At 35.8% G+C, this 18019-nt stretch overlaps 1 protein-coding gene across 1 annotated transcript in view; it reads right to left on the bottom strand.

The window, feature by feature from the left end:
- Positions 1-2176: 2176 nt before the first annotated feature.
- The window catches only part of OTOGL (otogelin like), a 95698-nt gene continuing 79855 nt past the window's right edge, over positions 2177-18019 (bottom strand). Inside the window, exons 45-59 of the mRNA XM_034063322.1 lie at positions 17319-17460; positions 16797-16982; positions 16098-16310; positions 15082-15186; positions 14686-14793; positions 14222-14323; positions 12917-13021; positions 12791-12831; positions 11788-11851; positions 10623-10801; positions 10291-10395; positions 9361-9480; positions 7173-7218; positions 3427-3506; positions 2177-2377 (exon numbers count right to left, since the gene is read on the bottom strand). Of these exons, the coding sequence (XP_033919213.1) occupies positions 2177-2377; positions 3427-3506; positions 7173-7218; positions 9361-9480; positions 10291-10395; positions 10623-10801; positions 11788-11851; positions 12791-12831; positions 12917-13021; positions 14222-14323; positions 14686-14793; positions 15082-15186; positions 16098-16310; positions 16797-16982; positions 17319-17460 (1797 nt within the window). The remainder of the gene's footprint in view (positions 2378-3426; positions 3507-7172; positions 7219-9360; positions 9481-10290; positions 10396-10622; positions 10802-11787; positions 11852-12790; positions 12832-12916; positions 13022-14221; positions 14324-14685; positions 14794-15081; positions 15187-16097; positions 16311-16796; positions 16983-17318; positions 17461-18019) is intronic.

Raw genomic sequence — 18019 nt, 5'->3', positions numbered from 1 at the left:
CATTGCTTATAAAAAGCACAGCTGTTCAATCAAAGCACATCAAGTGTTTGGTCATTATATGGAAAAGTCCCATCCTCCTTAAGTAGTTTATCAAATGCTAAATTCATAAAGAAGTTTTGGGTCAAACTGTCTTGATGTAAATATAGGATTCCTATATCTCTGTTCATAAATCAAAAGATCCTTTTAATTTGCTGCATGATTATACAGCTATGACTATGACTCAATTTCCATTCCTGGCTGCATGAAAAGTTGCTGTACACAAATTCCAACAATAATATCAGAGAATAGTTTGGTTCTAGGCCATAGTCTGTAACACAACTTGAAATATCTGTTGTTACCAATAATAAAAACACGCAAATGAAGCAAATGCTTTCTCAGAACAGCACTTTATTTGGGTTGCTAGGTGATCACTGTTTCTTTATAATGGTTAAATATTTTACTGATACTACAAGGGATTGTTCTTTAATTTTTAAACCAAGTCACTATTTCTAAGGAAGTGGATGAAGAGATAACAGTATTGTTAGTTAAGATGGATTATATCGCTGTATATGCTATTTTTCTTTATAAGCCATCAAACCAAATACAGCAAATGTTTAAAAATTTGTTACACAAAATAGTAAAATAGCCTTGGAATTTTTTGTTTTTATTATTTTTCTCTGTATAAGCCAAGGTGATAACCCAAACTTTTTGTAACTGAATGATGACAGCTTGAAATAAAAACTTTGTCAAAAAGTTTTCAGACTTTTAAACAAGAATTTTAATCCTGAAACTATTTGCATGATAAGGAAAATACTGTCAGCATCTAAACCAGTTTCATTTAGCAAGTTTCTAAAGCAAAGTAATGTTCTAAAACCAAGCCTAAAACTGTATCCTTAGTTTTTAAGATAAGGTTATGTAATATGTTTAATAAAAGAGAGAGTATGTTCAGTTTAAGATGCTCAATCATGGACATCCACCATCTGACTGAACATGAATAGCTCACAAAAGCCCTTCAAAACCTAGCTTTCACCTGGATATTTTTTTCCTGGACTCAAAAATTATGAATCCTAAATTAAGTTGAGTCCTAATCTCAGTATTAAAAACATTAAAAAAAAAAAATTCTTATGTATTTTATAAAAATATACTCAACATAAATGCTCAAACTGGAAAGGCCAGGTTGGATGGGGCTTTGAGAGAAATGACTGCTACTGCTGAACCCAGGACACTGGTCTAGTGGAAAGTCTCCCTGACCATGACACAGGGGTTGGAACTAGATGATTTTCCAGCCCACACCATTCTATGATTCTATAAAACAAAGGAAGAAACCCATTATGAATTGTTAATATGTGCAGTATCCTGTTTTTTAAATAAATATATATACATAGAATCTTATTCTACAGCTAGTATAAAGCCAATTTCTTATTTATGAAAGCTGATAAATGGATATAAACTAGAATCCTTCATCTCAGAAACAGCTTTCAGATATTTTTCATAAAGGCACAAAAGCTTGAACTCTTCAGCCTTTGGCTAGTCATACTTCATATGTATAATATGTATATATAAAAATCAATGTCTCAAGTTTAAAGATATTATTATGATTCTACTATATGCTCTGGAGATTTACTACAGGTATTTACAGACCATAGTCGTGTTGTTTCTCAATGACTTACAGTGTAAGCATAGTCCCCTCAATGGCAGCAGTTTAATGGACAAAAGACAGACTTTTCTGCAAGGTAAAAAATGTTTCAGTTGAACCCACTATTTTATTCAGTCATTATCAAACTCCCATTTAAACATGAGAGCGAGGATGGTTCTCAACAGGAAGTTTATGAGTAAAAGAAAAAGAGCCACTGAGAAATTCTGAACTTTGATAGATAGCCACAGTCCAACTGGAAACAGGCATTAATCAGCTTTCAACAGCTTGTCAGAAAGCCCACTGAGTAGAAATAAACGATGGCGAAATTATACCTTTTTCAAAAGGATTTATATTTTTCTTCCTATATACACCAGTACTTCAAAAGAAAACGTGAAGAACATCATCTTTACTAAATCTGTGAAAAATTACATTATGAAGCATAATTGAGCACATCTGGTTTTTTATCCCTGCAATTTTACTATAGTCATCCGACATCAAAAAAAGTTTGGTGAAAGGAAACTCCTTTTACTTCTACAGATGAAATCATATCCACAGTAATGTTCAGTTCCATTGGCATGAGCATTCTATAGGTTCTTGAATGACGTACATGATTTCAGTGCCATTTCCTGAGCAGCGCAGTGGCACAGTCAGATTACGTGTTCCATTTTCTCGACAACATTTACAGAATCTTAAATGGGTATCAATATTGACATTGAAAATGGTTGCAGATGGGCATTTTCCATCACAAGAAGCCACATTTATCTAGGAGTATAATAAGAGCTGAAATTAGGCATCTCAAATTTTGTTACAAGGATATTGCATTTCAAATTTCTTTGTGATAAAAACTCATTTTTAATTCAAAAATTATTTTATCTTCTAAAATACATTCATTCTAAGTGTAGACACATTTTTAATATATTTTTCTTTTAAATTAAACTTTGTATTCTTTCTTAACCTTGACCCAAATGTTCTGCTGTGGATAACAAAACTGAATCCCTAGTTTACAATTTAATAACTTCAAAACAGCGCAGCTAAATTCATGTTCACTCCTGAACAGTTAAATTCTTATTACCAGTCCTCTTTCTAAAATTAAATAAATACACCACACACTCTTACTTCTACTATTAAATTTTGGGCATGTCACTGTTGAACTTCTGTCAAGATGGAAATTAACCTGCTCAGCTTTCAATCTCTGATGATATTTTGCCTTTATAGGTTCTTCAACAGAGTCTTACCAGGGGCCTTTTGGAAGTATAGAGATACTGTGCCAATTGCTTCTCCTGTAAGTGCCACATGAGAAGCACATTTGCTGCCTGGAGATGCTTTGTAGATGGGGCTACACCCAAGATGAGAAAAAAGTTGTCTTAAGCAGACCCATAAATAAGCGCCATCATGAATTTACTATATGGAGACACATGCTATGTGGAGGAGAAGACAGAGTGTAAAGGTCTTCAAAGAGGAATGCAGCAGGAATTCAAAGAGAAATCACATCCTAAGTGAAAGCATTTCTGCTCCTCTTTTGGAGTGGGATGTAATTTCATGGTGAAGAGTTCAGTCAATGCCCATGTGAATTATAATTATGCTGTGTACTTTTCATTTGAAGCCAGATGATTTTCCAGGTAGGAGGGCTCAGTCCTTCTGCCATAGGAATAGCTAATTTTACTCCATTTACAAGTAGGATAACATTCCTAGGGTCAAAGGTCTGCTTTTGAGAAGATAGCAGCATTTTTTGGTGCTTGTTGAGAGCTATAACCCACTTAATACTTGATTTGGTATGCCGTAGGCATCAAACACAGGTCTTCTATGCTTACCGGGCTTTGACTTATACAGTCACTTTTTCTTATGGTTGTCCTGATTGTTATTTTCTGGCAAATCCTTTCTTCCTTTTTGCCTGATGAAATACATAAAATGCATACTGAATCAATACACTATTTGTACTGTAGCTGCTACTAAAAAAGTGAAGCTATTACAAAGTGAAGCTATATTCAGTAAATATACTTTGTTTTCATTACTGTGCACACTGAAACTAGGACTACCATAATCAAATTATTTTTAGGCAAAAAAAATACATTAATGAATACTTTCTGTGCATAATTATCAATATTTTAGCTGCACATATGAAGCATCAGTTGTCCCGTTAAGCTAAACAGATATAAATATCAAAATAGTAGTATGATTTTAAATTACACATATGGCAGGACAAATATAAGCAATTGGAAAAAAGATGTCACAAATAATTTTGAATAGTATTAAAATTAATTTTTTTAATAGGAATATTGAATGTAAACAAGATTTTAACTCTGCATTTAAGAAAATTTTCAGAACTCAATATTTGAGAAGGTAAAGCTGTAAATGTGATTACAACCGTGATGCTACTTTGAATGTTTAAAATTTAAATAGAAACACTATCATGCCATATATTTTTGAGAATGATGAAGAAGGAAGCTTTGAAGGAGAGAGATACATATATTTGCTAAATATGGTGCAGTTTATACCACCAGAACTGAAGCATGTAGCATTGAGTCAGCATATGGATCTAGGATTAAGGAAATTTGGGTACATTCTGGGAGATACTGATAGGAGGTTTTCTTTTTTATTTGAAAAATAAATCTGTACGTTGCAAAACCATTTTTAACACAATATAAGGTGTAATTTAAGACTGACACAATTAAACATACAATATTTCATTCTGCACTCCATACCAGGCTGTTAGATCTGTCTGTGTAACAGCAGTTACTTAGATCTCCTATTTCACTACCCGTCAAAATTACCTATTAGTTTTGCTATGCAACTATTTTGGACATCCAACATCTCAAATAATAAGCACCATCCAGCAGAGTTTCTCTACGTGCAGCATGTGGCTTCATGTCTGGGTGTACACAGAAAAGAGCAATATTTCTGTTCTCCAGAAGATTGTGATTTCTTTTACAAGATAAATGTGCTCTTGGTGACCAGGATATCCTGCTCCAGTGGGTATTTAAAAATTAGGCTGGCTGCAGGGCACAGCTAGATTTTAATGTGCGCATTGCAGGATCAAACAAGATTTTGTTGCTGAACTAGTACACCACTGTACTATCAAAGCTGTTAGCCCACAGTATCTTGGTTTTCCTTCTCAGTAGCACATAAGAAAAAGAAGTCCTGTGATATTTCCATCAGACAGTCCTTGCCAGCATTAGTGTGTGCAGACAATGCAGTCTTTGTACTTCTATGAGTCATATAGAGAGGGATACATGACTTTCCAGTGTATAAGATGCTGATGTCTAATGAAAACCCTGCTATGTTTTTTCTCACCAAGTTTCAACTGTCAAAAAAATCTGCATTCCGTGGCAGGTGTGGTTTTTTTACTCCTTATTTGATTAAGGAGTTTCTGTGACTTATCTGTCTTTAAAAGCAACGAATTATGATCATAATGCAACAGCTCTGTAACATTCCATAATTCCTAGTGTAAATTATTTATAAATGTATGATTGTAATTGTACGTTTCTCCCCCTCCCTCCCCCCCTCCATTTTCATAACTTTGTAAGAACATGATATTTGTGACAAAAATACAGCATGAATCCGTATCTGTACAGATAAGTTGGGCAGACTTGCTCTACTTTAAGGCACTGTTCAGTCATTAAATTAGTGACCTGGGATCAAATTTAGAATCTCTTGGCAACAGCATTCAGGATGATAATAATTTTTAAAGTATCATTTCTAATTACAAACTCCCTGTACAGTATTAAAACCAGTTTCAGAAATTAACAAGAATAAGAACTACCAGCAGCATGTACCATAAATGGATGAACCTGATTCTGACAGGTGCTGAGCAGTGAACCCTGACCAGGCTTTAGAACACCACTGATTTGGGACACCAACAGGGAATGAGCATCTCTCAGTATCAGGCACAGTACCATTAACTGCATGGTGACATTTAATGTAATGCCAGCTATACACGTATATCAAGCAGTGCTTATGCTATTATTAAAAAAAAAAGAAAATAATGTTATTAAAAATAATACCTGGTTCACAATTAATACTATGAGTAGGCACTACTGGGCTAATGGCAAAGGGTAATAGACCCAATCCAGAACCTGGCAGAATCATTAGGAATATTAAGTTTCTTGTGAAACAAAAACATGTTTATTTAAATGACATTTCATTAATTCTTACACTGCCAACTGCAATTTTTCTTTTAGCAGAAAACAATGAGCTTTCCTGTTAATCTACCAAATTTAGAAACTTTGCAGCTGCTTCAGGTCTTACTAAAGATGGCTTAAACTTTATTTTCCCCCTGGTTAACACAAAACTGGAATGATGCTTCCTTGTAAATCAAACTTTTGCAATGAGTCTCTCTATGGCAAGGTAAGAATTAAATATATGCACTCACTTTGCATGCATTGAATCAAGCACTTTCAGAAAGATTATTTTGTTCCCATTAAAACCCCAAGCTCTATTTAGAAGTACTCTTTTTAACTGCTTCACCACAGAGCACATGCTTTTAGTTAAAAAGAAAAGAAAATAAAATTAAGGTAACATATAATTGTATTAACTATATCTGGGGTTTTAGCAGCCATCTCAGCAAGTATTTCTGAAGTATAACAATGTCTTTCCTGAGGCCACAGAATACGGCCAAAATTGTAAATCTTCCCAATCAACAGAAAATCAGTAGCCATTAATTCTTTACACTTTAAATTCAACCTAATTTGGGAGGAGGACATTTAAATATTTTTAAATATAGTTTAGCTCATTAAAGAAACAATAATGATTAGTAAGATTTTAGTACAATTCTAGTGTGTTACACTTCTGTACCGATTCTCATTCAAACAAAAACATATTATGTTGTATTAAAATAGCTTTTATTTTCTAGGGTTTGGGTACAACAGAACAGCAATAATTGCAGTTCATTTTCAAAACTTTGCGTAACTTAGAAACTAGAGTAGTGCATATTTGGTAAATATTAATATTTCCTCTTATAACACAAATTATTTACAATTCATTTCACTTCTGAATTATATTTAAAAACTGTGCAGTATATGGTTATAAGTCTGTGACTTCCTATGCAATATTATTAATTAAAGGTTTCTCTAAAAAAATACCAAAGACTAATTTCCTTTTATATTTTAACTCCAATGTTGAATGCAAGAAAGGACAAAAATGAGGAGGAGGGTTTCCTGTGGCATTTCACAGATTTTTGCTCTGCACAATTAGTTTTACACAACAGTGTTTTATTTTTATGTACACACAGTTAAATACCTTGATAATAAAAACATTTCATGTGAAAACTGCAGAGAAAATGAAAATCTTTTCATTATTTTAATAGAAGTAACTTTTGATCTTCCACAGGTTATATTTGGAGAGTTTTGGTTATACTCCAGAACAATAAAGTTAAAGATCACCATGTCAGCAGCCAAGTGAAGCAAAGCCTTTTAATAGTTAGGTAACTATAACAATTTTATGTGATTTATGGGGGGACTGCATGCTTTTTCCTTCTTTATGTCCCAGCAAGTGAGGTTAAAAAACAAACCCTCCAAAACCAAAGCCAAACTAAGCACATATTGCAGAGTTTCTCACTTACAGGTCTTGCAGCAGCCATCATTATACATCTGCACAATTCCTCCGTTCTAGGAAAATAAAAAGAGAATATAGCAAAAAAACAGTGGCCAATACAAAGGTGAATTTTATCTCAATACATTCCATGTTTTAAAGATGTCCAACTAATAAAAAGTAGCATTGCTGAAATCAAGAGAATTACAAAGAGATGTATGAGCTGGAAGCTTAGTTCACAAATTCTTTATAGCCTTTGACACTGTAAATGAACTCATTGCTGCACATCTGATCTGATCTAGTGTGTCTCTGGCTAAGCAACTGAGTTTCTATAAGCAACTTTTTATATCATCCACTACTATCTATTTCCCAATGCCAGATTTTATTAGAACAGTTCAATAAACTCAGGTGTGCAACTTTGCTGGTGATATAAAAGGATTTCCAGGGGTATGCTAAGGAAAAAATTAATACCTAATAAGTAGCTTTTTACAATATTAAATGTATATGTGTATGTATACACACTCTTGAAAGAGAACATTAACTGCAGAATTTCAGAACCATTGATGTGCTCAATTCTTTTTCTCAGTTATAGTCTTTGTTACTGTTTTTTTGCTGAAGATGCCTGTTAGCTAAAAGTTAAAATGTATAAAAGTGAAGAAAATGTCCTTCTGAGATTAAAAGGGAGCGTGAGAGGGAGAAGGAAAGAGGCACTGTCAGGATTGACAGAATGGGAACAAGCAAGAAACAGGCACCCACAATTTTAGTGCATAGCTGAGAACCGCCTATCAAACAGACAGTTGAACATAAATAGCACTCTTATAGTAAAAACAGGCTAAAGACATTGTTAAGCTTCAGTCTTTTCATGCTAGAATGTGGTTTTTATTTCATAACAGGAAAAATATTGAATAAGTTGTTCAAGGACTTCTTAAATGAGCACTTAAACTCAGCCTCTTAAATCCATAGTCACAGAATCACAGAATCACAGAATCCCGAGGGTTGGAAGGGACCTCGAAAGATCATCTAGTCCAACCCCCCTGCAAGAGCAGGGTAACCTAGAGTACATCACACAGGAACTTGTCCAGGCGGGCCTTGAATATCTCCAACGCAGGAGACTCCACAACCTCCCTGGGCAATTGTCCTAAGCTGCCTGACAGATTTCTCCTTATCTACTGGTTCAAGTCTATACTCAGCATCTCTGAAAAACAGGTTAGAATGATTCAGAAAATTAATTTTAGGGCTCCGTTCTTTAAAGTCTTAATGAATATTACTAAGCAAACATCCTAATAGATGGTGACAAAAGGGTTCCAAGGAAGAAACTGGAGCATAAAGTCAAAGTAGAACAGACATTAATTTTAGATAGAATGCCTTCTTCAGGATTGCAAGAAATAAGGACTCAAACAAATGGAGTGGATAAGTAGGACTGTGCTAAATTTATAATCTGTAGTCAAGGCAGCGGTGCTACTACCATCTCTCATATATTTCTAAACGTATATTTCTACATGTATATTTCTTTTATTATTATTTGTAGCTTACATTGAATATACGGTGTACTGCAAGTGCAAGAATTATAAGAAATGTGAAGCCAGAGAAATATTAAATTAGAAATTAAATTGTAAAAACTATGTAACATACATGAAACATTCGCATTCTTCAAACCTGTTTTTATGGTTGTGCCTAATTTACATTTTCAGATATATGATGTAGGTAGATGCCCGTTCATGTATGCTAGATAATTTTATTTTCTTTTATGTTATATAACATTTAGTTAAAGAGGTAATAAAGTTTATGCATACTCTGTCATCTTCCTAATCTTTGCATAACTGCAGGAATTTTTAATATTGCCCTCTTTTATATGCAGCATTTCTGAATTGCTTGATCCAATTTATTTAGTGTATATGTACTACAAACTGGGCAAAGTGTTATTCTAAACTAAAGTAAGCCATAGTGATTAGCATTTTGTGTAGTGATGTATCAATTATGATTCCAATTCCACAGAATTTTAAAAGCAGTCATCATTAGGACCCAAACAAACTGTTGTACTCCTCGCAGGTATTTTGTCAGTCAAAACAAGACTGTAAATAGTTCTCTTACATGTTTTTACTTACCACTTTTTTAATTTAAAGAAAGTGTATGAAGTATGCATGCGTTGTGTCAAGGTCCAGTCAATAATAACTGACTCCAGGTCAGTTATTGTCACTTACCTCAACCAAAGTACAAACCTTTGTACACTCAGTGTCATTAAAAGGGGGGCAGACAACACTTGATCCCAGTATGACAGCCCCTGCAGCAGTCTTTGCACACTTGTAGTTAGTGCAGTTGGAGGTCCAGGTGCTGCCTTCCTGAATGTATGCATCAAGACCATTGTCACAAAATATGAAACATATTGGCTTTATCTCCAACCCCAAATGTCTGTGAAAGTGGTCCCCTCATGCTGTAGTACCTACTGGAGTTGCAGACCACCTACAGGCAGCAAAGACCATCCTCTAACTACCAATGGCTACTCCTCCCTGGAGGCACAGTTCTACTCTCCAGCACACGGCTCAGCACTGGTGTACTAATGCAGACCAAAAGGACTCTGTTCCAGAAAAAAAAAAGCCTGATAGTTTCTTTTGCTCTAAATGGGAAGCATGAACCAAGTCATGACAACATCTAGATTTCCTTGTATGAATGCTGAAACAAACCATGAGGATCCTAAACCCCAATGCTTCAGTTTGCACACTTCCTTTCTGTAGAAACCAGAATGAGGAGAAGAGTGGCCCTGGGAAGAGGGGGATGTAGGAATCCTGATGCAGACTTAGAAGCTCCCAAGGCATCTAGATCATCATACATTACTTAGAGTTATAATTTTAACTTTACCCTGCACTTTAAAACATATCCAGCCTGAAGTAAATGATGATATTTATATATTTTTGCAGAAAATCTTACACCAAATAAAATTAAACAAGGTATTACACCTAATATGAAATGGCAGGCCTTTAAATAAACACACTTTTTTCCCATCATATACCATAAATAGTCCCTGAGTGTGTAACCAGCAGTAAGGAGGTATGAAGCAAGACTCACAACATGAGTTAACTAAGCAGTAACTGTCAGACACATGTTTATTGTATTATTATAATTACTTCCAATCTCTGTCCAGAGGCACTTACCTCATACATGATTAGTGTTCCATTCTCAGTATGAAAAGAGCAGAACATGTCTTGACATGTACCACAACAAGTATGGTAACTGGAGGAAGGAATGTATATTTGATGCTGGAAAGAAAGGAAAACAAAAAAGGGGAAAAAAGTGTTTTGTAAAACCATATTCTGCTAGAAATTACCTTTCAAAAGAATCCTGGAGACTCAAGATATACATCACAGTTAAGTTCTCAAATTCTTACTTAGCAAACAGGACTAGCAAAGTCGTCATTTGTGACTTATCCTTACTGGTGTAGTTGAGCTCACAAATTGCATCATTCCTGTATTTTAAGAATACTCACAGCTTCACATTGCTGGGAACAGTTCACCACTGTAAAATGCACTGCATTGTATCCTGTGTCCTGGTCTTTTTCTTGTAAACACTGTACAGTGTAACAAAGGTCTCCATCCAAGAGCTGAATCACTGACTGTCCAGGATTCAGTACTGTGACCTCTTGGAAGATGCACACATCATCCTTCTCTAACACCAAAAGAAATAAATGTTACCAGAAGGGGGAAAAAATCATCACGCAAATCAACAGAATCCTTGTGGACACAAATGGAGGGCAAAGTCCTATGGTCAGCAAAAGTATTCTAACTTTTAGACTTGATTGGTTTGTGGTTTATTTATCAGATGGGGTTGGGGGGAGGAAAGGGGAGAAGTAGAGGTGTATTTTCAGCTTAAGAAAATGCTACAAAATGTAAAACTGTCTAAAGTTGATAGTGTTCCTACTATGGAATTAAAAAAAAAAGTGTTGGTCTTATTTTTAAAGAGTTCTATTATTTACCATTGGGCTACATGCACCATATGAGTCATTCTGCACATCACAAAATGTAGCCTTTCTGTCCATTAAACTAGCACATCTGTGGGACAGTAATATCCTCAAGCTGTATTGTAAATGTGTGCTTTACTCTCAGAGGCAGTTTAGCTAGGCTACAGTCAGAATTGCAGGGGGCAGCAAGCACCCCCATGCACAGCACAGCTGAAATCTAGTCTACAGAGGGCGGCTGAGTGAGGGAGGGGAGCAGAGGTTTGATCTTAAGACAGGGCATGTACCCTTGTGCTGCCTGGACAGGTCTGTTGCTCTCGTGTGAGATGTCCCATTAGTGCTCAATATTGAACTAGCAGCACTCACACTGCTCACACTCAGCTAAGGTTCACAATCTACACCCTATCTGGCTCCCACCAGACAGACCATGCCTGACTCTGAAAGCAAGGGCAGTTTTATGACACTCCTACACCCCACCAGAACAGACACAAAATGGATGGATTAGTAGACAAAGCATGGTGTTCAGAAAAGAGAGCATATTGGCATAACTAAGTAGATACCCATGAAATCAAGTTAAAGGAGTGTTTATGCTTGAGAAAGTTATTATGGCCATATTTCTGCTTTCTTTGCATGACTTTAAAAAAAAAAAAAAAAAACCAAACTAAACTAAAACAGCTAAGAATATGAAAAAAGTTACCACAAATGTAGTGAGTGCATCCACAAGCACTGGAAACATTACTATCTATTTTTTTAACTTCTCCCTGAGGATAAAAAGATAAGAGTTTGCAAAGTCATGGACAATTAAATGTAGTACTAAACAGACATTTTTTTCCTCTAAAAATGTAAAATATTACTTTCATCACTTCCACCCCTGCTTTCATAAAAGAGAAAAATTGCAACATACTTAAGAAACAGTAGCACATTCAGAGTTACTAGATGTATTTATCGCTTTAAACAGGAGCAAAGAGAATGCGTTTGAATAGCGGAGTCCCTGAAGAGCAATTTTTCCTAGATACAAAGTTATGTCAGTAATAAACATAGCAGCAACAGACTATCCTCTATGAATTTTCTTCCAAAAGCTAGGTAATAGCTATTCAAATTTGCAACTTCTGTTTAGACTTTACATTATTCAGTCTTCACATAAGGGAAAAGAGAAGGTCAAGCGACAGGCATTTGATAGGGAAAGTATCTCCATCACTGCAGTAATAATGGGAATTTGAACATTCACTCATAATTGTTTTCCAGATCATAGTCCCTGTTATGAGAAGGTATGTGAGGAGCATAATATTTACAGCTTCTCGTAACAGCTAAATTCAGTGATGTTAAATCATTTTAATAAAAAGCATAAAAGATTAACAAAATAACATATTTCTTCAGATTATGTATATGATCTTAAAGCTTATTCTTCATTAATTATTAAAAATAATTGGGTTTATTTACATGCAAAACCTTCCCAGCATATTTCGAGTCAACATTGAACAGAAGAATACTGCAGTTGCTTTTCTTCTTTTGACATCTTATGACACAGAAGACAAAATTTCCCCAAGGAATAGTTGAAAATACTGTGCAGACACTTGGAGTTACATGCCTGCCCCTGTTCAGCCTCAACACCCTTTAAAACTAAGTGAAACAAGGAATGGAAAGGGAGGAGTAAAAGGACTGAACACCATTAATAAAATTATGTAAAGGACAGTGCTTACCAATTTACAGGTCAGCATAGTAGCGTTTTCACAGCTACATTCTGAAAACAAGAAAACCATGGTAGTCAGTTATCTACTCGTTAGCTTTTGTTACCAGAAATGACTAAGGAATAAAGCAATGATTACCACAGTGCCATTCTGGGCAACACTGCCCAGGTATTTTTTCCTTTGCAAGTGTCATTTCATCGGTGCAATTCATAGGAGGCTCAGAACAAAGATTTTCATCACAAACTGAAGGGGACAGGGAGAGAAGAAACGTATGAGACACACATTTACTCAAATTTCCTTTGAGTTTTCTGGCTTATATTTCTCTTGATGAACTATTTTAATGACATCTTAACTATTTCTTATTGTGTGTCTTAAGCATCTGAATTATATTTGGAACTTAAAAAATAAAGATTTTGAAAAATTGTTTAAGTTGCCTTAAAGCATGTTGATATTTTCAGAAAACTTCACACAGGAGTCATTTAATATTCCTCTTACTTCAGAGGCACTCAAGCTGATAACTAGTACCAGCTGCAAATGTGCACTTCTGTAAGATAACAGGGAGCAACTGCCCTACTAGGATGACTACAGTAAGAAAATATCTGCCTGCCTTATCAGAGGTGGCTTACTGGGACTCTGAAAGATGACCAAATACTAAGATCTAACTTTCTACCTGCCAGAATTTGGCAAAAACTGTGCCAAAGGCCCGTTGCAGAAACTGCAACCTGGGTGCAAGTGCAAGGAAAAGGAAAGGACCAAAAAAAATATGGAACCAGCTGAAGTAAAAATTACTAAGTTCCAGACTTGCTGGAAGACTACTTAATTAATTGAAATTACTAAAAGACTCCAACAGGACAAGAGTTAAACCAAATCAAGCAGTTACACATGTAGACTTTACTTAGGGACATACAGCACAATTTCTTGGTTTTATGAGGCTACCAAAGGCCACATCAAACTGCAAATTGTTTTCTTCTGGCTGCTTCTTTTTTTGAATAGTAGTCAACCCAGCAGTGTTTGAAACCCTTGGCCTATTGCTTCCTCTAAAAGCTAAAACTGCAAAGAAACTGACTAAACACTAACAAATGGTAGAACAGAGGAACAATATGGAAGCTGTTTTATAGCAGGTGTTTTAGTATGTGAACAACTGTATATTTATACTCCAATGATGGGACTTAGTTCCACACCAATATATCATTACTTAGATCACCCTGAAAGTGCCTATATTCTCTCTTGTGAACTAAATAACTTCTCCAGCCTTCATTGACTGGTTTGGTCAGACCACCACTGAGTAAACCAAGAAATTTGAACCCACTTCTATGCGAACAACCTAATTTAGATCTCTTAATCTCTCTTGCAGCCCACCCTAAATGCTGAATTTCCACACACAGAGTCTGTCATAGTTACTAAATTTGATAATGTATTTTACTGATAAAGAATTATACTCACCACAGTAGTAATGAGGACAACAGTAATGTATGGTATTATGGTCTACAGTGAGAATCTCCCCCTCATTACACAAGGGAATGGGCTCAATACAGGATTCACAAACTAGATTTTTAAAAAAAGCAGACAAAGTTTTCAGTACTAAAATGTTAGCACATGTGACTTCCATATAATAAGCTGTATAACAAGTTATATCATGTTTGTTACTTGGATAACAGAGCTTTTATGGATTGACATTCAAATATAAAACCATAACAAAGTTCAAGTAGTGTGTTCAAAATTATGTTTGAAATGAAAGATCCTAAAACCGAAGAATAACGTAAGCTCTAGGCAGTCTGACCTGTGTGAAATCCCACTGACCTCTACATGAATTCCTGACTTAAATGATTAGGTTTAGAACTATAGACTGGTTTTGTAAATACTTTACCATTCCTTAGTTAATCATAAAAATATTAGAGGATTCTTACCACAGAGATAAGAGAAACAACAGGGATCTTCCTGTTTTGCTTCCACAATAAATTGATCTTCTCTGCAGTCCAGCTGGGAAGCATTGAAACAAGCTGAAGGATCACATTCTGCAGGATGTGAAATAAACACTATTCTAAAAACAGACACAGAAATAATACTAAAAAGACAGATAAAAGATATTCTTCATCTACCCCAAATTATCTGTAAGTCAAAAGCAACACCAAACACAAACACAAGAAAATATTGGCTTGTAGGAAAAAAAAAAGTCATTGCCTGGTGCTATTTAGTGTCCCACTCTGTTAACAATTAAAAAAACTTGTAAGGCAGGTTTTCTTACAACACATAATACAAGTGTGGAAAATGTCCCAGAAACTGTGTGTTTGTATTTCCCTTACCACATCGGTACTGTGGACAGCAGGACTGGGGATGGTAACCTGCCACTAATTTTTCACTGGGTTTACATATTGGAATAATGGTGTCACACAATGACATGTTACATTCTGTGGGATAAAAAAAAAACAATCAATTTTGACACATTTGAACAGATACGAGTACAAGTTCTATATCTCAAGATGCATATACCATTCAATATAGAGATTCACAAAAATTCAATATAGAGATTCACAAACTACAAGCAGCCCAAGTCAGCTGAAAGTGTACTCCATACCATTCTGTAGACCTCCGAGCTCAACCCAAGGCTGGTGGAACTCCAATCACGTGGCACTGTGCAAGCACAGTTATATCCCTCTTAAAGCAGGTGTTTGCCTACACTGCTTCCTACACTTGAAGACAGCTAAAATGTCCCAGTGAAATACTCCTTTAACGAATTGACAGTTCAGTGTTGGTTACAGGTGTGCAATGAGCAAAAGCATATCACTTTGACCATTTGTGCTGATTTTCCTTGAAGATGTTATGAAGAAATTAGCATCTTTTAATTAACATTTAAGGAGCAATGAGCTTATTCCTTAACCATGGAAAGACAAAATATTAGTATTCAGTGATCAGCTCACAGAATACTGCTGCTGTGAAACAGCAGTAGGTCAGAGGATACTGCTCTTGATACAAAAGCAATAAGAAAAGTGAACAGGCTCTGATGACTGCCCCAATTACCAAGGTACTTCTATAATCAAGTATTTATTTATTATTTTGAAATTCATCCGAAGAGCTTTAAAATTCCTTTTGAACAGAAGATTTGTTTCACAAGCAGACTTACAAGAATTAAAAAAATATTTCAGTGAGTCAGTTCTTACATAGTAAAGCAGCCTGCTTTGCTGGACCAAGCAACCACAAGTACCTAAAAAACACTTCTGAAAAATGCTACCTTGAACTCTGTCTGAAGATCATCCTCTGCCACTGAATATCAAGAACTTAATCTTATACTTCTGTTACTGAAAATAAGTGTGGTACATACCACAAACTCTCTTTGGACAGCAAGCTCTTTCTTCGATGATATGGATGATAACTTCCCCTTCTCTTTCACAGACTGGTAGTGGATCCTCATTGCATTCAGGTTCTACAGCAACAATGCTTCCATTTTCTAAACAGCTGTACATGCAACAACCTCTCATTGACCCATTCCAGATCTCCCCAGCAGAGCGGGGTTGTCCTTTGTTATCTGTACATGCTGAGAGCAAAAACATTATATCCCTTTATTAAGTAGAGAGTGCAGATTTCCTGCAAGCAACTAGGAATTCCATAGAAGCATTGCATAAAATAAGAGTGCTGTGAAGCATTATGATTAAGGAATCCAAGAAAAGATTATGAACTCAAAAAGTCCAGATGAACAAAGGCTTCACTATGGGTGAAAATAAATACTGAGTGTGAGGGAAAGAACCTGCCCATGCTATTCCTTCCTGAGTAATCTAGGAAAGAAAACCTGGGTGCTATGGAAGAATGACCATTATTTTTCCCTGACAGAAATACATCAGCACTGGCTCTTGAATCCAAGTGCACTGAAAGCTCAAACTGGTGAGACAGATGAAGGCTCTGTTGAAGGGATATATACCAGATCACACTTACTGAGGACTGACAGGGAACTTGAACATCACTTCTAGTGAGCTGCAGTTAATATTAGCATATCTACAAAACTGCCCTCTCCTGCAGCACTTACTACATTTTTCTTCTGGTATACAGAGGTCAGAGTCTGTTCTGTGCAGAATAGTGCCATTTCTACAAACACAGTCCTCCCTTAAGTAGGAACAGGGAGAATCTTCATAGAACCATTTATTCAAGCATGTCTTGGCTTCACAGGGCTGCACACAAGGCTGGTATTCCTTGCCCTCAGGACAACTCAGTGCTGCAAGTAACAAAAAAAAAGGCAGTGAGTGCTTTTGTTATTCTTTTAGCATTTAATTGGAATAACAGGTAGTAAGAACAAGCAAGTGTATCATAGAAAGCATGCATTTAAATTTCTAACAGTATTTTAAGAAACTAATTCAATCAATATTAAAACTGATTCATGATACTTTGACTTAAACAATACGTCTTAATAACTTTTACCCTGAGTAACTAATGCTGTGATAGAATGAGATGGTACTCACAATAACAATAGAAAAAAATATTTTTAACTCATCACTAAACACTGCAGCAGCATAAGGCCACTCTGGGGTATGGAACATAGCTATCTGCTTACAACAGTAATTAGGTGTCCTCCATTTAATGCAGATGTTGTGCTTGTTGCATAAAGCCACATATGCAGAAAGTGCATCACACTCATAATTCCAAAAATTGGTACTGTTGATCCACATCTTCTCACAAAACTCCTGTGGTGACACCTGGGAACATATTGTAATTGAGAATTAACAAGTGGAAGAGCTTTCTCCAAATGAATCATTAATTACAAGAAATAATACAGCTGCAAGGGAAAAAACCATAAGCATTGTCTGAAGCAAAAAAAATGGCATTTTTTCCCAGAACACTCATTCTGCAAAACTTCAACCGACAGAATTTTTTAATGCCCATTAGTAGGCAAAGAAGACAGTCCTAATCACATTGTTGCACCACTTTTGCAGTTGTTGCCGTCAGCTAGAAGTCAACAATCTCAGCTAAGCATTGCTGCTATACCTTCCATAAATTCCTGCTGTGAATGAATTATTACTGAGTGCTCCGTTTCTGTGTCTGCAGGAAGACCCAATAGCCTGTGCCTATTGGGTCTGAATGCAGGTGGTGCAACCCATCTTTTTTCTGTTCTTATTTTTACAGGCTTGTAACAAGGTGGAAAAGTCAGATTTTTCCTGTTTACTATGGTGCTGCAGCCCAGCTCTCCCTATGGTTTCAGCAGTCTTCATGCAGTAGCTCACTTTACCATAAGGTTAATTGCCCTGATGATTGTTT

This window comes from Melopsittacus undulatus, chromosome 5 (assembly GCF_012275295.1).
Source record: "Melopsittacus undulatus isolate bMelUnd1 chromosome 5, bMelUnd1.mat.Z, whole genome shotgun sequence".
Taxonomy (NCBI): domain Eukaryota; kingdom Metazoa; phylum Chordata; class Aves; order Psittaciformes; family Psittaculidae; genus Melopsittacus; species Melopsittacus undulatus.
This window is presented reverse-complemented; position numbering and strand designations above follow the sequence as displayed.